This window comes from Biomphalaria glabrata, chromosome 4 (assembly GCF_947242115.1).
Source record: "Biomphalaria glabrata chromosome 4, xgBioGlab47.1, whole genome shotgun sequence".
NCBI lineage: Eukaryota > Metazoa > Mollusca > Gastropoda > Planorbidae > Biomphalaria > Biomphalaria glabrata.
Window position 1 is genome coordinate 45,686,589 of NC_074714.1, and position 20,252 is coordinate 45,706,840.

At 41.0% G+C, this 20,252-nt stretch overlaps 2 protein-coding genes across 4 annotated transcripts in view; both read right to left on the bottom strand.

Moving 5' to 3' along the window:
• Nucleotides 1-20,252, bottom strand: part of LOC106052530 (general transcription factor 3C polypeptide 1-like) — a 241,653-nt gene that overhangs the window by 33,609 nt on the left and 187,792 nt on the right. The window lies entirely within an intron of this gene.
• LOC106052535 (FMRFamide receptor-like) overlaps nt 6,490-20,252 on the bottom strand; it is a 137,380-nt gene continuing 123,617 nt past the window's right edge. For all 3 annotated transcript variants that reach the window (XM_056025525.1, XM_056025526.1, XM_013207931.2), the window contains one exon: nt 6,490-8,118. In XM_056025525.1, the coding sequence (XP_055881500.1) occupies nt 6,491-7,993 (1,503 nt within the window). In that variant the 5' untranslated portion in view covers nt 7,994-8,118 and the 3' untranslated portion in view covers nt 6,490. The remainder of the gene's footprint in view (nt 8,119-20,252) is intronic.

Below are 20,252 nucleotides of genomic sequence, written 5' to 3' on the forward strand. Positions count from 1 at the left end.
AATCTATCTTACTCAACACTTCTTTAACCGCCAAACATAAATCCATCTTACTCAACACTTCTTTAGCCGCCAAACATAAATCCATCTTACTCAACACTTCTTTAGCCGCCAAACATAAATCTATCTTACTCAACACTTCTTTAACCGCCAAACATAAATCCATCTTACTCAACACTTCTTTAGCCGCCAAACATAAATCTATCTTACTCAACACTTCTTTAACCGCCAAACATAAATCCATCTTACTCAACACTTCTTTAACCGCCAAACATAAATCCATCTTACTCAACACTTCTTTAGCCGCCAAACATAAATCTATCTTACTCAACACTTCTTTAACCGCCAAACAGAAAGCCATCTTACTCAACACTTCTTTAGCCGCCAAACATAAATCTATCTTACTCAACACTTCTTTAACCGCCAAACAGAAAGCCATCTTACTCAACACTTCTTTAACCGCCAAACATAAATCCATCTTACTCAACACTTCTTTTGCCGCCAAACATAAATCTATCTTACTCAACACTTCTTTAACCGCCAAACATAAATCCATCTTACTCAACACTTCTTTAGCCGCCAAACATAAATCTATCTTACTCAACACTTCTTTAACCGCCAAACATAAATCCATCTTACTCAACACTTCTTTAACCGCCAAACATAAATCCATCTTACTCAACACTTCTTTAACCGCCAAACATAAATCCATCTTACTCAACACTTCTTTAACCGCCAAACATAAATCCATCTTACTCAACACTTCTTTAGCCGCCAAACATAAATCTATCTTACTCAACACTTCTTTAACCGCCAAACATAAATCCATCTTACTCAACACTTCTTTAACCGCCAAACAGAAAGCCATGTTACTCGACACTTCTTTAACCGCCAAACATAAATCCATCTTACTCAACACTTCTTTAACCGCCAAACATAAATCTATCTTACTCAACACTTCTTTAGCCGCCAAACAGAAAGCCATCTTACTCGCCACTCAGCCTGGATGGTATTGACTACACAACGGCTGATGGTGGTCTAAAAATTCTCAGTGACATTTTAGCTATGTAATACTTCACTATTGCCAGGAGTCTTTCCATTGAGCTTTGCACAATCCAGCTCTTCTATTAACAGTCCAGCTCATGATTTCTACGCAAGACGGTGCTCAAAATGTTACATGTAGTTTTTTTTTTTGTTCTCAACTCTTTACTGAATACAGAGAAACATTTGAGTCGAGTACGGGAATTCCCACTTTAGCAGTGTTCTAAATAAAAAGACGCAAGCCAAATTTAATTATAAGATAATACAATTTCAAAAAATTAAAACAAATCAGAATTTTCACTGTGTGGCAAATTAGGAAGTGTTTTTTTACTCGAAAGATGTATATTAACTGACAAATTTATAGAAAAATTCCTTAGAGCTGTTTTGGAAATACCCGGCCAGTGTCTACTTATGAAATGTTTGCAAGCTAATAGGAGGAGAGGTTTAGTTTCTAAACTTACTTACTGTGTTTACTAATGGGATTACTCAAATTAAATTATAGCTTTTATATAGCGTTCTGAGTCCAATCTCAGTTGTGGACCAGTGGGGGGAGAAGGTTTTTCCGTGCTGCCTTTAGGCGCTCAGTAAACACAACTCTGCTCGAGTCGGGAGTCGAACCTCGAGTCCCCTTCATACGAAGCCAAGCCGAGTCAAGTTCAAGCATATTTAGCCTTTCGACCACGCTTCCCACAACCATTACTACCTTCAATTATTGCATTTCTCTGCAGGAATAGAAAACAACTCAAAAAGTTTCACATCTTACATATACAAACATAACAACCCCCCCCCCTCTACTTTTCAGCATAGATAAAGTACAATTGCATTAAAAAAAAAGATTGCAAACATTTTCTTTATATTGATGTTGTTACATATAAAATGAGTGTGATTTAGTGTTGAACTAAATGGCATTAACTGATATTAATTGGATTATAATTGTGTTTATTTTACACTTTAGTTTGCCCATAATTGTATTTCATTTGATTAGGTCTTCACGCTAAAACATGTTGTTGTCTTTGAGTTTCTAGTTGACATTTACTGTTGCAATAATTAAACTCTAAAGTACACCGTTAAAAGAAAACAAGACTGGCATGTCTCACAGTAGATCAATTTATTATTGTATATTACAAACATTATGATGAAGTCTTTTGATACAAGGTTTCAGGGGAAACAATCCATATATACATGAGGATTTCTTGGAACAGAAGAATTTTGTTCAAATAGAGTTATTACTCATTGTTGATAAATGTTTCAAAATAGAAACAAGAGGTACATAAAGTATTAGATAAACAATGCAAGGGTTGATGCCGAGATGAAACTCACAGATCACAATTGACTTGAATTAAACACAGCTGTCTTTAATCTTCAGAATAGATAGTGTGTCAAGCATTTGAATATACATTTAGATTTTATATATCCAGCCCGCCAAATGATATATCACATGTGCCACTTATTCATTACTAACAGTGGTACAATACATTTAGTTCAGTGTACATCACTATTAGCCGAGTGTCCTGAATTATGCCTCCAATAAGACAAAGGGCAAGCCATGAAATACTGTGTAACAAACTTCACCACAAACACGGTACATTCCAATACTTAAATGTAACTCTTTCTCTATCCCCTTCTTTCCTGTCATCTGTCAGCCTCTCTCTTCTCAAAGGAATTCTTGAAAGTTTTGAAACAATAAAAGTCTCTATTATTGCGCCCCTTAACTCATTCCGTCCGCCTGTCTAGTACAAATGTTTTACACGTTAGTTCTCCCAATTCCCAATCTCAGATCAAGTTGAAACTTTGCACAATTATTCATTGTCGATGACAAACACATGAATCTATCCAAAAAAAAAAAAAATAAAAATTAACCAATTAGTTAATCAGTTAGACATCATTAATTAATTGTAATATTGTTTTATATGAAAAAATGTCCTAAGCTAATGGCAGATAAGTCTTGCAATAATGAGAGACATGGAAGCCATTGAACATTGCTCTCTCTCCCCCCTCCCCCCCCCCACCCAAGCACGAATGGGACTCTTTGTCGACATGTTAGATAGCAGACGCTTAAATGCTGCGAAAATCTCGTTAAAAATCTTGACTTCCTGTGCCTTTGGACAAGAAATATTGCCTATTTAATTTTACTCTAAGGGCGGACATTTTTTTTTTAAAAGGGAAAAATACTCTTGATAGGAGAGAAGATGGAGAGGTCTAGATGTTGGGAGTGAATGCATTCAATGCAAATCTTATTTACAGATTCCTGAATGATACACTATTTATTATATGAGATTTTGTTGCGCAGTTAGCCTAAGAGGTTCATTATACAGTACATAATGTTGAACACAGCCGAGGTGTAGTAAACAAATTGCGGCGAAGTGCATTGTCCAGTTAAACCAGAACAATAAACCCAGGTTTTACACACGCCAGTTAACAAACATACTCTAAGTATATATTATATATTATTATATAGGTTATTATTTCAATATCACAAAAAAAAAATGGGAAGAACACTCTTTCGGTGGAAAGTAATTCTACGTTATTTAGTTACAGGAAATATATCACAATCAATTTGTCGAGTCTCTCAGAAATTGTCACAGATCAAACGTTGACTTTAGATGGACAAATAAAGAGATTCTGAGAGCTACACATGGCATGAATCAGACTTTGTCAGCGAGTCTATACACAATGGACGTTTTCAATAGTGTGTTAAGATGAAATCAATGCTATTCTCTTATTGGACCAAAAACCACGAGAGAAAGAACACAACCTTCCCGTTCTATATGTGTTTTAGGACTTGGTTCATAACAGAAAAATAAATCAAATTTCAAAAAAGAGAAACATTAACCTTACACACATATCGCTTGGAACTTCACATTGTACTTCACCAAATGACTCTCTAGACAAAAATGTCCTTTATGCTAATTCAATAATATAAAAAGAATTGAAAAAAAAGTTTCATTTAAACTCAAAAAACATTTGAATGTTTCCAATACCAAAGTCTGTCATGGGACATGCTATGATGGGGATTGTTAAGGCGGTGTTGATTCTATGAAATATAACTAGTGTAGATCTACGTCTGACTGGAAGTAACACTGAACTCAAACTACTTCAGTAACACCGGCAAAAGGCCGAAACAATCAAAATATGTAGTCGACGCTGATGTTGTTCTACAAATATATTTAATAATCACGAAGGGAATTGTCTGATGTCAGCTATGTCCGTAACTCCGTATATCTATTGTACTGTTCTACACGAAGCGTCTTCTTTCTGGCGTCACTTAGAGCGTTCTTGTTTTTTAAAGATCTGTCACGTCACTTGTCGCTAAGTAAAACTTTCCCCTTATTCCCGAAACAAATAACTAAATCCTAATCATGTCATAACAGGATGTAGGCTGTCATGGGTCATGTACTGATCGGGATGTGGTCTGTCATGGGTCAAGTACTGATGGGGATGTAGTCTCTCATGGGTCATACACTGATGGGGATGTGGTCTGTCATGGGTCATGTACTGATGGGGATGTAGTCTCTCATGGGTCATACACTGAGGGGGATGTGGTCTGCCATGGGTCATGGACTGATGGGGATGTGGTCTGTCATGGGTCAAGTACTGATGGGGATGTGGTCTGTCATGGGTCATGTACTGATGGGGATGTGGTCTGTCATGGGTCAAGTACTGATGGGGATGTGGTCTGTCATGGGTCATGTACTGATGGGGATGTAGTCTCTCATGGGTCATACACTGAGGGGGATGTGGTCTGCCATGGGTCATGGACTGATGGGGATGTGGTCTGTCATGGGTCAAGTACTGATGGGGATGTGGTCTGTCATGGGTCATGTACTGATGGGGATGTGGTCTGTCATGGGTCAAGTACTGATGGGGATGTGGTCTGTCATGGGTCAAGTACTGATGGGGATGTGGTCTGCCATGGGTCATGGACTGATGGGGATTTGGTCTGTCATGGGTCAAGTACTGATGGGGATGTGGTCTGTCATGGGTCATGGACTGATGGGGATGTGGTCTGTCATGGGTCAAGTACTGATGGGGATGTGGTCTGTCATGGGTCATGTACTGATGGGGATGTGGTCTGTCATGGGTCATGTACTGATGGGGATGTGGTCTGTCATGGGTGATACACTGATGGGAATGTGATCTGCCATGAGTCATGTACTGATGTAGATGTAGTCTCTTATGAGTCATGTAATGATGGGGATGTGGTCTGCCATGAGTCAAGTACTGATGGGGATGTAGTCGGAAATGTTCACATCAATGTGTTTTTAGGTTTTTCTCTAACCTCGTTTGGGTTAATTAACGTAATGACCGATGGTCCTGACGATTAACTTTTGGCTAGTTGGTCAACGCTGAATTTTGTAAAAAAAAAAAATTGATCCCTTTGGTTACATTTGCACTAAGTGATACTAAAGGAGGTCAGGGCCGACGTGAAGGTCAATGAACAAAACCTCGACGCTTCCTTCTCTCGCATCATTACGCCGTAGAAGGGAACACTCAGCCAGGTTACCCTAGTCAGGCCGGACTTCATCAGAACTTCGTGTCAAACTAATACATCTTTAATTTCGGCCGGAACTGACCAGTGGTGGATTGGGAAAAACACTTTGTTCAACTTCCTGATCTAGGTCACCTAGCTTTGGACCCGTTGACATTCAAGAATTGGATTTCTGTTCTCAATCAAGACTACCTCTACGTGGCATTGTATGTAGTATTTCATTGCTGTTTCAAGATGTCTATCAGAACAGACATTTACGAAAGTTTGATTTGAAAGACAATTAAAGAACAAGCAAAGTCTATTATAAATAATGAATTTAAAAAAGTTGTTAAGGTATTATAATTTGGGGTAACAGTCAACAGCTCACTAGATAAGGTTACAGAATCCAAAATGTTAGCTTCTTGTTGTTAGCTAAGAAACTCCCGAACGAAGTCTTTACTATTTGTTTAGAATTAGTTTTAAGATATTCTCAGCGGTTGACTTGAAACTGAAAGTCTGTAGTGGTTGACAACACAATAACGTAAAAACTAGAAGAGATATATTGTCAAGAAAATCTTGTATTGTATGGGACTTGAACAGCAACCACACGTAGCTCAAGATATAACAAATTATAGTTGTTATTTACATGTAGTCAACATATATCAACACAATATAACATAGCCTGTATTATAAAACCTTCAACATACAAATGACAGTTGTTCAATGATGCATTTATTGATATACAATGGAGCAGTAGTGACCTTGTAATGGAAATGAGTTTATATACAAAAAAGCTTCTGATTAACCCAGGAAGCTCAAATCAATAGTAAGTAATTCATTTTGTAGTTTATATCACATTGTTCAGTAGTTAAAGGGTTAACTTTCTAACACGAACACACTTATACTCCAATCACGCTGATTAAGGTTTCTAATGAATCACAAACGCTAGAGAAGATTAAGGGATCAAGAGATTGTTGCTCGAAGTCATACAACTGACCACGATGGCTCGTTAATACAAGGGCTGGCTGTTATAGTCATGTACTGCGCATGTCCGTTCAGCCTCGATCCCGGAGGCGCAAGCGACTGTGATGGCGAACGGGTTATGCCGTTTTCCTTAATGGAGTCTTTGCTGGCGTCTCTAGCGTTTAGCCCGTTGGAGCAGAAAGAGTTATTGGAGCTATGGATTAAAGGCACGGCCACGCTGTCGTTCGTTTCACTGTGCCGGACGGCCGGACCATCCCCGTTGCATGGATGCTTAGAGTTCTGGTAGGCCGTACACGTAGACTTCTCGTTGAGGTGGACCTGTTCGAGCTCCATCTTAGTCGTGACGTTGTTTTGCGGACAATCCGGGCGGAGGCCGTTCAGTTCCATGATATTGTGGTGGCTGGCTCGCCGGTGGTCAGCCGACACACTGTAACTCCGAACTATCCGCCGGAGCTCGTCCTTGTCAAAGAAGCACATGCAGAAGAGTCTTCTGAACTCGCTCCGAAACTTCCTTCCAAAGAGATAGTACGGAACGATGTTAATGGCGGAGTTGAGATTCACAAGGAAGTTTCCGATTTCGTTTAGCGTGTAGATGGGAATCGTGTTGGAGGCATGGGGCCGGAACGCGTAGATGAGCCTCGACACGAGGGCCGGTCCCTGGCAGATGAGGAAAATGATGATGACTCCGATGAGCATGATGGTGGTGTCGTTGCGGTGCTTTTCCCTGGCGTTGATCTCCTTACCCTTCAACCTGGACAGGTGGACGGCTCGGATCAGAAACGCGTTCAGTATGACGAGCGTCAAGAACGGGATGCCGCAGACACAGAGGAGGTAAAGCCAGGAGTGGACCAGCTCGCGGAAGAAGCTGCTGTTGGAGATCTGCGTCTGTTCAATGAAGTAAAGGACCAACTCCTGGCTGGAGTTGTTTGCAGGTATCGTCTCAGTCTTGGTGTAATATTCCAAGTACCGGGGGATGTTAAATACAAGCCCGCCCATGTATAGCCCAATTACTACCTTCCTAGCCCGGCTCTTCCGGCACATCGTCTCCGCCTTGAACGGGTGACATATCATAATGTAGCGGTCCACGGTAAAGGCCAGGGTCAGCCAGATGGACGTCACCTGAAAGACGATTGCCGTAGGGTGCACGTACGGGAAGAGAATGGCGTGGAAGGCGTCCATGTTCTGAGAGTCCGTGTTCCTCGTGTCCTTCAGCAAAATGAGGAGAGTGAAAAACAGCACCAGGGAGTCACAGACGGCAAGCGCCGAGAGGTACATATACGTACTAGACCTCATCGTCCTTCTTGTGAGGACCGCTACGGAGAGAGCATTGGCCACTGTTCCCAGGCAGCACACGATGGTGCCTCCAATGCCCATTAGGTAGTAAGTGAGGGCATGCCTAACGGCTTCATCGTGCTCGGGGCTGGCACCATCGCCCAACTGCTGCTGATATCTGATCGGGTCAAAGCTGCCATTGCTATCATTAAAGCTAAGGCGGTTTTCCATGATGTCGTGAAACAGTGTGGCGTCCAGTGATGCCCCTGACTGTCAGGCCCATGCCATTACAAAATAGGTACAGACTTGGAAAGAAGTCACGCCTTTGGAAGAAGTGTGCACACTCTGTCACGTACCTGGAATTGAAGATAAAAAAAAAACATTTAAGAAATTTGCTTTTAACTCCTAACCCCAACTTAAAACAAAAACAAAAACAAACAAAAACAAAAAAAAAAACCCATACAAAATTAACCTCAAATAACTCTAATAATACTCAAAAAATAATTTAATAGTAACGGTTTCTGTGAATGTAATGAAGGAAATAAGAGAAAGCCTCAAGTCAAGAAACAAATCTTTACAAAGCAACAGTAGATCAACACAATTAGAAATACACACTTCTATACGGATACCATAAAAACATGTTTTAAAATAAAACCCATTAAACAGCAATACTGGTGTCAAATGTAGAGTGTCAGCCAGCTGGAAGTCAAATTTCAGAAAACACGAACTCTCCAGCTAGACTCGAGTAACAACCAAAGGCTTAGCTGACAAGCCTGTGGACTAAAAATAGCAACACAAGAGCAATCACTCCGTACTTTTACAATAGACAGTTTTTTCACAGTTGTCTTTCGCAACAAAACAACCAAAGCCGCATCTAATGATAATTGGCATTCGCCAAGTCCTGTAAGTCATCTGATGAAGACAGTTCTTGTCAAAGAGTCATTAAACGAAAAAAAAAACAAAACAAGGTTACAAAGACAGTTTGTATGAAACACAAACTCAAAATCGGCCCCCGAATTGTCCACCTAGAGCAGGGGTTCTCAACCTGTGGATGGCAACCCCCTTGGGGGTCGATTGATGATTTGCCAGGGGTCGCCTAAGACCATCGAAAATATGGATTGTTTTTGTCTATTCTTTTGCTGTATGTGTGTGTGGTGTGTGTGTGTGTGTGTGTGTCGTGACAGAGTGTGTTTGTGTGTGTGTGGGGGTGTTGTATAAAGGGATCGCCGAGCTTAAAAGGTTCAGAACCGCCGACCTAGAGTCTTCACCAGGATTCGAACACGGGACTTCAGTTCCAAGTGCTTTACCCCTCAGACATAGCATCTCCATATATTCATTTAGCGTACACTTATATTTTTTAAAAATAATAATTATTAACCTTACCCTTATGAAGATATTAATTTTTATTTGCGAGGGGAAAGTCCTTTCATTTGTATACAATCGTAGCTTAATGTCAACCGAGACTGTGACAAGTAGGTCAAGAATTTTTTTTTTCGTGTTGCCAATTAATCTAGTTTTGTTAGAAGAATAAATCTTTTTTAGTTTCTCTTTATTATATAACATGTTATTAATTTTGAATGTATGGATAATGTTAATAATTATCTTTAAAAAAAATATAAGTGTACGCTAAATAAATATATAGAGATGCTGTGGCTGAGAGGTAAAGCCCTTGGAACCGGAAGTCCCGTGTTCGAATCCTGGTGAAGACTCTAGGTGGACCACTTCCGGGGCCGATTTTGAGTTTGCGTTTCCACACAAACTGTCTTTGTAACCTTGTTTTAGAAATGATTCGAGTCTTGTCAGGTTCAATAAATAATCGTGCACAGTTTAAACTTGTTTCGAGAAATGGGATAAAAACAACATGTTGAAACTTTTTACCAGACAGACGGACAGAGTGAATTGATATAAGCTTTGTAATAACGGGACAGAACAAATAAAGCACAATAATTACAAGCTGCAAAGCCATCAACAACTTCACTTAATATTCTTGGCTAATTATTCTTTCAAGTATGTGTACTGTTCTCTACTCTATAAACCATGTTCTACGCGAGATTCTTTGTTTCTCTTCTAATGTCAAACCAGCGACAAGTCGTAGAGGCGAGTCCAATTAAAGTGAACCTACTGTACCAACATAATAACCTAGAAAGATGACAAGAAATAAACCAAGAGAAACCAAAATGTTCAATCTTATCATCACTTCAAGATTCAACGGCAACCATTGGTCGTTTCTCAAATGCCAATTCAAGACCGATAACACCCAGAGAGTGCCAACAGATGTCCAGTTCAATATAATGACATGTATTGTCCAGAGTGAGTGGACAACGTCAGACTTGTTCTAATGGTCACTATTGTTTAGGCCAAGTTCCCCTAGTAAGAAGAGCCCCTTATCAAACATAGCATTCAAGGATAAAAAAATCAATGACCTTTGAGATCTGAAAGGGGGGGGGGGAAGCGGTGAAGAGACTTAAACACGCAACCTTGACCTTGCAGACAATCAGCTTCAATCAGCAAGCTTCAATTAAAAGTCTGAGAAAGGTAAAACTCGGACAACAGGAAGTCGCCATTGTAACGCGTGCGAGACACGCCATCTGAGCCCAGGACAAGAGTGTGAGGAGTACTTGATGAGTACATTTGTTGCAGATCTTCAGTTTGAACAGCAGATATTGTGCTGATAATTCAATCTTTTGTTCCGAACTGAATATACAAAGTCCTTACATCAAGTGTTCAGGCCAGCAAAAGAAACATACAATGGAAGGCAGTGTTTCTATAGCACTCAAATGTGGATCTAGAACTATAGGGATAGAAGAAAGCAGGTGATAACTATTATTTTTCTTTTTATTACTTCGATTCCGTGATACTATAGTATAATCAGTGCACTCTGGTCTCAATGATACTATAGCACGATCAGTGCACTCTGGTCTCAATGATACTATAGCATAATCAGTGCACTCTGGTCTCCGTGATACTATAGCATAATCAGTGCACTCTGGTCTCAATGATACTATAACATGATCAGTGCACTCTGGTCTCAATGATACTATAGCATAATCAAAGCACTCTGGTCTCCGTGATACTATAGCATAATCAGTGCACTCTTGTCTCAATGATACTATAACATAATCAGTGCACTCTGGTCTCCGTGATACTATAGCATAATCAGTGCACTCTGGTCTCTGTGATACTATAACATGATCAGTGCACTCTGATCTCAATGATACTATAGCATGATCAGTGCACTCTGGTCTCTGTGATACTATAGCATGATCAGTGCACTCTGGTCTCAATGATACTATAGCATGATCAGTGCACTCTGGTCTCTGTGATACTATAGCATGATCAGTGCACTCTGGTCTCAATGATACTATAGCATGATCAGTGCACTCTGGTCTCTGTGATACTATAGCATGACCAGTGCACTCTGGTCTCAATGATACTATAACATGATCAGTGCACTCTGGTCTCCATGATGCTATAGCATGATCAGTGCATTCTGGTAGAAAATTCCTTGGTTATGTGGCGCTAAGCAAAAAACCCCAAAACAAACTTAAAGCAAGAAAAAAAAATTCCTAGTCCCGTCGGGATAGGATCTAGTTCTACTAAATACTGTTCCGTTTTCAGATTAAAAAACAACAACAAAGAAACATTTGGTCTTTAAAATTAAAAATTCAAGAGATCTGATACATTTGTTTTGTAAATTTTAACGTAATAGTTTTTACATATGCCGGTTGTCTTCCAGATGAACGCTTGATGACTATACAAATGGGCCTCATTCACCAATCGTAAACATACAACTATTAGTCACGTGATAATATTGATAAAACAACGAAAAGAACTGTCGATTGATTGCCATTGTGTATTAAAATTTAGATCGTAATTTGTATAGAAGAGATAGAGAATCACGTGGCTAAATGTTGTTTGTTTACGGTTGGTGAATGAGGTCCATTCCAATAGTTTAAAAAACAAAAAACGGAAATGACCGAAAACGCCCAGGGTAGTTGTGATGTAACTTTCGTTTGCAGACGAGAATGTGGATTACAACATCGACATCATTTGGTGAACCGGCAATATTTTCAACTATTTTGAGCTCTAGTTGTCATTTAGATCTCCATAGAAAACTGTTCAGTACACAAGCAAGTTGTACAATAAACTAGATCTTGATCATGTTGTTCTATAGTTAACTTCACGTATCCACTTCACCCGTATTAAGTATCTCCCAAATTAATGTATTCACTTGACACGACTAAAGTAGAGAATACTATATACCGTTAACAGACATGTATGTACATTACCACACAATTCTTATGAGCAAACAGAACACAATAGCAAAAGTTTTCCAAGTATTTTTTCTCTCAATAATACTCCACCATACCCCCAACCCCACCCCAATCACTAATTGTCTATTCATGCTTTCTTTCCAGCCATTTCCTGGAAAATTAAAGATGACATTACGACATTCTGGAAACAGATCTGCTGAGAGGTTACTCTGACCAGACGATTTGTTTAACGAACAAGGAAGAAAGAAAAGTTTTCAGCACTAAAGATCTATAGGTATAGAATTTGTATTTTTTATTTTTAATGCGATGTCTACACTATAATGAGCCGAGATTAGATTCTACCATTAGATTTGTTCACAAGTCAGAGTATTGTTTCTCTTCAACTTTCTACAAAAACGTTTCATCGATCATTGTAAAGTTGTAAGACAGAACGATTCGTGTTTTTGTTATCATTACTTCTAAGTAATACGAAAGTTGGTTTCTTGATAAAACCAGAATGTCACATTATTAAAGTGCCTCCCGCTGACACCTTGTTAAAATAAAGACATGCTAATACTCGAACATTCCATCTCATGATCGTTGAGTTTGTTGTTAATAAACTATTAGTATAATGCGCCTGTACAGCACACACTCCAAGTTCACTAAACTCAAAAAACAACGTTGATCCGAAAATGTAAAAATGTATCCCCGAAAAAGTAAAAATGTATCCCCGAAAATGAGCAATAAAGAAAACGTTAATTGATTCTTAAATACTCCACATTTTTTTCCCATTCCCCCCTGCCCTCCTCGCGATAAGGAAGGTCAAGGAGGTAATTGTAATTGCACCCAAATAACGCCCACTTCTTGATAGAGAATATAGAATATCTTTTCTTTCAATGAGCTAAGCACTATACACACTTCTGGTCCAATAGCTCACCTATTTCTGGAGAATAAATGGCTAACGAAACAAAACAACATCTTCAGATTTCAGTTTTTATGAAACTCGCACGTGCAGCGTACACACAGACGTATTACCCAATGATTCAGACCAATAGCATTGGACGGTCATTAAAAAGCATAAAAAAAAAAAAGCGAGAAGTTTTAAAATTAGCCAGAATTCAAGATGAAACTTGAGACTTACGGAATATCCGATATCTTGGCATATAAATACTTTCTATTTATACGAAAATATCCCCAGAAATAATATATTCTTTATGAGCTGTTAGAATATTTATTTAAAAAAAAAAAAAAGATATAAAAATACGTTGTCTCGTAACATTTTAGAGGATGCCTCAGTTGGCAGCCTTGGCATTGCTATTGCTGTGACTTTTTCTTTCGAGATGAGCACAACTTGGTGGTAGCATTACGTAGCAGATAAGAGAAGAGCTAAGTTGACAACGAGGTTGGCAAGACTTATTGTTTAGATGAGTCATTCTTAAGTTTCTCTTTCAATCAAGGTACAAAAAAAAAGTTCGGTTTTAAGTAACGAATATGAAGAAGAGTTGGCAAGACAAATTGATTAGTTATTATAAAGTGTTGTTTTCTTATTCAAAATAATGTGAGCTTCAAGATACGAACTAGAGCTATTTTAGATGAAATGGATAATTAGGTAAGTATTAAAATGAGAAATCTCGGGTTGTATCTACGTCAGAAATCTGGAAGCTGTTCGAATATTTCACTGAACTTTAACCGCATATGTCAAAGGAATGGGATCTCGATTTGGTGATGGAACAAAACTCACCCACTATTTAACAAACTTGCTGTCTGGAACTGAAAGCAATTTAATGGTACACATGTCAGTACTCAAACACTTTGAACGCTTATTGTTATGAAAGCGGGAGTGATTATTGTGACGATACGAAACTTGCATGCAAAAGTTCATTTGAGTTTTTCCCAGCAAACCGTGAGAAACTTTAATCTTTAACTTAAACAACTATTTTCTTGTCCACCCATAACTAATTTCTTGTAGGATTTATCCCCCCTCGCACGTTTCTCACGGGACGAATCTCGACATAAAACATTAACTAGCCTCTCCAGGGCTAACTTTTAATTATTGACCGCTGGACAGGTGACCAGCACACAATAAGTCGCTCCGCGGACTAATAACTTTTCACACCTATCCCCCCCCCCCCGCAGGATACACATCGCTCTAAGAATAGCATTGCACTCGGGCTGGACAGATACATATTCGCTTAAGACTTTACTCTCACGGTAGGCAACGAATATTGACCATAAATTTGACCTGACGCCTGACATCTCTGGTACCTCGATACATGTGAGAAAATCAGCTAGCTTTCTTCCCCACCCGTTAAACGAAAAGTCCCATCTATATATAGAGAGAGACCCAAACATTCTAAGTTAGGCCCGCTAGGATTCATACAGTCTCCTCTGTTAGGAAGTTTAGTTGTGAGGTTTCATTAGGGACAAACGGCCTGGTTGCTACCCTGATTGCTACACCTGGTTACTACACACAATTGCTACAACTACCAGATCTCCATAGAAAGCTGTAACCGAGGCAGACCACACCAGATACACCCCCCCCCCCCCAATTACATACCTGTTAGCAAGAAGGCATTGCCTACTGTCCTTGGCCCTAACATATTGCCCGGTGTCCACAGTGCCCTATACTGCCCAGTATCATCTGCCCAGTACCTGGCCCAAACTGTCCACTGCCCAGTAGTTATTGCCCAATGCCGACAGATTAGAGCAACCTTTGCTGCAGAAGATAAACTGGTGTTGAGTTAGCACGGCTCTCTACGAGCTAGAGATCACAGCTGAGAGATCGTCCCACTACAACTTAGTTTGCAGCACCAACCATCTCTATTGCTAAACAGGCAGCGGCCTCACCTATAGAGCCAGCTTGCCTACAGCATAGGGATATCCCGAGCCGACGTCCTAAGACAGAGCCGGATGACTCATCCTTCTGAGTGCCAGTCCTACGACCGCCAGAAGACGACCCAGGAGCTAGCAGCTAAGAAAAATAAGTAGCAGACATAGGAACATTCTTCTCCTCCAATCACTCAATAATTAGCAATCCATGATGAACAGTTATTATAGATATTAGCACCTTTACTTCTTTTATTTTCTTAATTATAATTTTATTTAATCATTTATCTCTTGTAATCTTTCATTTATTAAATTATTCTATTTATGAACTTATAATATTGGTCTGTTCTTACTGTTAGTTGCGGTGTGCCTGTACAAAATCTTATATGTGAGCGGGATAAAATTAATAAAATTTCCCCTAGACATAATTAACAAGCCAAATAATAACTAATTAACATCTCGTCACATATAAGTGGGGTCTTGTCACGGGATCTGTTACTAGAATCCTATATTAGACAGGCACAGGCATACAGCAGTAGAACTTTCCAAAAGCTAATATAGTTAACTTTATTTATCTTAAAGTAACGGATTGCAAACTGAGTGAAGAGTGTTGCTAGAGTCTTTATTTTATATCTATTTTACTTTAGATGTTATCACATATTAACTTAGTTTAATATTATTATTTGTGGTTATTTTAAGTTGCATCACTGTGCTTAATATTATATTATTATTACGGACAACGTGGTTGTTTCGTACGGGCTTCACATAACGCTCTTACTTCAATAATATCCCTCCTTTTAGTCTTAATAGTCTCCCATTTTATTTCTCTCATACATAAATGATGGCCAGCAATACAAGGTCCAAGACCGACTCTGACAAAAAAAACTGAAAATACAGGACTTGACAGAGACTGCGGCATTGCTAGAGCTGCAAGGGTCAGAGCGTTCTGAATACATCCGGCAAAAGCTGGAGGAATGGGAAAAGCTAGTAAGGGAAAAGGAAGTTGAAAGGGAGAAACGAGAATTCGAGTTAGCAATGGAGAAAGAGAAACATGAGCACGAGTTAGCCAAAGAAAAAGAAAAACTACAACTCGAGCACGAGAAACTTAAAAATGAGCATGAGTTAGCCATGGAGCGGGAGAGACAGGCAACTGAGAGAGCTAAAATAGCTCAAGAGAATGAGACGGCTCGCACAGTCGCTGATTCTCAGCCTGCTAGCCCAGCTTCCAGCCAAGGGTCCTCAAGTAGCTCACCCAACATCCCCTTCGAGCCCTTCGATGAGAAGAGCGAAAGTGTTGAAGTTTATTTAACACGATTCGAAGAGGTGGCACGCTATTATAGCTTGCCCAAGGATAGGTGGTGTTTTAGATTAGCTCAATGCCTTAGAGGCAAAGCTTATGAGGCTTACACAAAGCTCCCCTCATACCAACGGGAGGACTTTGAAGCCCTAAAAGAGGCACTATTGGTTCAATTTGAGCTAACCTCTGATTCATACCATAAGAAGTTTCGAGGGTCCCGCCTTGAGCGCAAAGAAACGTATGTCAATCTTTGCGACAGGCTGGACAAATACCTCGGAAAATGGCTAGCCCTAAGCAAAATGCCCGAAACGTTTGAAGGTCTTAGAAACCTTATTCTGGCTGAGCAGCTTCGAGACTGCCTAACGCAGGAAACTCGAATATATGTCAATGAGCAACAGGTGATTGACCCTTCTGACATTGCAATTGCTGCAGACCGATATTTAGCTGCCAGACGTGACACTAAGACAAAGACGGAAGACTCAAAGCCCCAAGCAAGCACAAATAGAGCTAACTCCCACCAAGGGAAAAACAATCCACCCAACCACAAGAACAACCAGGCCGTTCATCCTCGCCCCAATACCCCGAACCCTGCTAATTATAGATCTTCTCACCCGCCTCCTAAACAATGGTGTAATTTCCATAAAACTAACTCGCACGACACTAAAGACTGTCGGAGCAGAGGTAAGCCCACCCATACTCTAAATAGTATACGCAATCCTGCACCGAGTGATGCTGAAGCCCTTGTCTTGGCCGCAGTAAGCGCTCAGTCAGGTGAGTCTCCTCATCCCCCAAGTGTCGAAAAGGCGCTGGTCAACGGGAGAGCTGTGACTTGTCTCAACGACACAGGTTGCTTGGTGGAAGCTGTAGTTCGGGAGTCATTGGTAAGCCCAAGTGACTACATCGAGGAGACTACCCAAATCCAAACAGTTGATTTGGAGAGTCCGCCCAAGACTCTACCTATGGCTCTCATAAATGTAGAGTCAAAATATGTCCGCGGTCGCATCAAAGCGATTGTGATGAAATCCCCAGCCTATGATCTAATATTAGGCTGCCGATACGTGTTTCTAGGAACACCACCATACCCCAGCGTCTCTGCACCTGTTCTCACCAGATCACAGGTACAAGTGGAAGAATATGACTCCCTCAAAGTCAATACCATTCCCACTGAGATTAGGGAAGCTCAGAAGCAAGACCCCTCGCTTCAAAAATATCTTAGGTTCGCCCAAGAAGGTGAACCCGCCCTTGGCAAGGCACAATTCTTCTTTAAAACAGGGCTACTATATCGACGAGGTAAAGAACCAGATGCCTGCAACCAGCTGGTTGTGCCCAAACCATACAGGGAGCAGGTTATGCAAACAGGTCATGCCTCCTCTTTAAGTGCCCATCAAGGTCAGAGCTCGACCCTCAACAGGATCCGATTCCATTACTTCTGGCCTGGCATGACCGAAAACATCAAAAGATATGTCGCCTCATGTCCACAGTGCCAGAAGTTGTCACCAAAGAATCACATTCCGCCCGTTCCTCTGGGAAAAACCCCTTTGATCGAAACTCCGTTTAAACGAGTATCTGTGGACATACTTGGTCCTCTACCCCGCACGAAGAAAAGAAACGCCTACATTCTTTGTGTCATATGTCAAGCATCAAGATGGCCAGAGGCCGCCCCTTTGTCAAGCATAGACTCTAAACATGTGGCTGAAGCACTGTTCAATATGTTCACTCGGATAGGCTTTCCCGAAGAGATATTAACAGACAATGGTTCTCAGTTCACAGGGAAGTTAATGAAGGAGGTGTATACTCTCTTTAATGCAAAACATCTCCGGTCTTCGGTATACCACCCCCAAGCAAATGGTCTTGTAGAACGGTTCAATCACACTTTGGTAACGATGCTTAAACGCCTCATCGATGATAAACCAGAAGAGTGGGACACTTACCTACCTGCTGCTTTATTCGCATACCGAGAGGTACCTCACGCCAGTCTAGGGTATTCACCATACCAGATCATCTTTGGATCTCATCCCCGTGGCCCACTAGAAATCCTAAAACAAACTTGGACCAAAGATCAACTCAACGATGAAGTCAAAACGGTGTCCAAATATGTGAAGGACCTCCAAGAAAGGCTACAAGACATACGGTCCCTGGCTAGAAGCAACCTCATCAAGGCACGTAAGAGACAAGAGAAATACTACAACAGGAGGGCTAAAGAACGGTCACTCAATGTCGGAGATAAGGTTCTCTTGTTACTGCCCAAGAACACAAACAAATTACAGATTTGTTGGCAAGGCCCATTCGAGGTGATGAAAAAGGTATCGCCCACCAACTACGTCATTAAAGTCGGTCGCAAGGAGAAGTCTTATCACGTGAACCTCCTCAAGCACTACTTAGAGAGGCCTTCACAAACGGACCCTCCCCGAGACTTGATGGCTATAGCGGTGGCAGAGGATGTGAAAGAACCCAAAGACCTAGTGGAGTACCCCCTCCATGCAGTGGAGACACATGAGAACGTCACCATTAGTCCACAGCTAGACGCCGAGCAAACGGCCGAGGTCAAATCTATGCTGGGGGAGTTCCATGACGTCTTGTCGGATAAGCCTGGCAGAACATCGCTTGAGCGGTTTTCGATGAAGCTGTTAAGTGCTGAGCCCATAAAAGTAAAGGCCTACCCTTTACCTCACGCAAAAGCTGAGGTCATCAAACAAGAGGTGGAAGAGCTTCTAAAAGCTGGAATTATAGCGCCTTCGGTCTCTCCATACAACGCTCCAGTGGTGCTAGTTCGGAAGCCAGATGGAGGCCATCGCATGTGCATTGATTTTCGACGCCTCAATGCAGTGGCTGAATTCCAAGCGGAACCTCTTCCAGACCCAGCCACAATTTTTGCCAACTTAAGTCACGCTAGGTATTTTAGCAAATTTGACTTAAGCCGAGGGTACTATCAAATAGAAGTTGAGCCAGAATGCAGACCTTTGCTAGCTTTTAGCACCCCACAGGGGCACTATGAATTTCAAACGGTCCCCTTTGGTCTGAATAACTCGTCTAGCGTGTTCACGCGCATGATGAGAAAGCTATTAGCTCCCATCGAAAGTCCAGGCATCCAAAATTTCATAGATGATATTCTGATCGCCACGGAGACCTGGTCCGAACACATAGCTCTCATTTCCTCCCTCTTGCTAAGGCTCCGCGAGACGGGTCTGACTGCTCGGCCCTCCAAATGTCTCATCGGTTTCACAAGACTCAAGTTCTTAGGCCATGTCATTCAAGAAAACCAGCTCATGCCAGACGAAGAAAAGGTTGCTCAATTACTCGAGGCTCCCAGGCCGATCACAAAAACTGGAGTGAGATCATTCCTCGGGATGTGTGGTTACTATCAAAAATTCATCCCACACTTCAACTCTATCGCTGCCCCACTGTCAGATCTAACAAAAAAGGATCGACCAGACAAGGTGACCTGGAATGAGGAATGTGAACTCGCATTCCAACGACTCAAGGAATGCCTCACTTCATCACCAGTGCTCAAGCTACCTGACCTGTCCCGCACTTTCGTGTTGAGGACAGACGCCAGTGGCTCTGGCCTAGGTGCGGTTCTGATGCAAACTGCCGAAGGATCCGGTGACACACTTTTTCCAGTAGCTTACGCAAGCCGTAAACTGAACCAGGCAGAATCCAACTACGCCACAATAGAGCTAGAATGCCTGGCATTGGTGTGGGCGATAGAGAAATTCCAGGCATTCTTATATGGAAAGCACTTCACTCTGCAAACTGACCACAAGCCGTTATCTTACTTATCCTCCAGCAAGCATCTAAATGCCAGACTTATGAGATGGTCTTTGCTATTGCAACCATACTCCTTCCAGGTTGAACATGTTCCTGGAAGTGAAAATGCAGCGCCTGATTTCCTCAGTCGGCACTGCGTTCTTGAGACCACAGGCCTCAATGGGTACCACCCCTCAGTAAATTTAAACAATTAGATTAGGCAACAACAAAGCTCAAATGAAACTTGTATGCAAGCAGTATTAGTATTCTGCGAATACTTTTTAAGTGGGTGGGTATGTGACGATACGAAACTTGCATGCAAAAGTTCATTTGAGTTTTTCCCAGCAAACCGTGAGAAACTTTAATC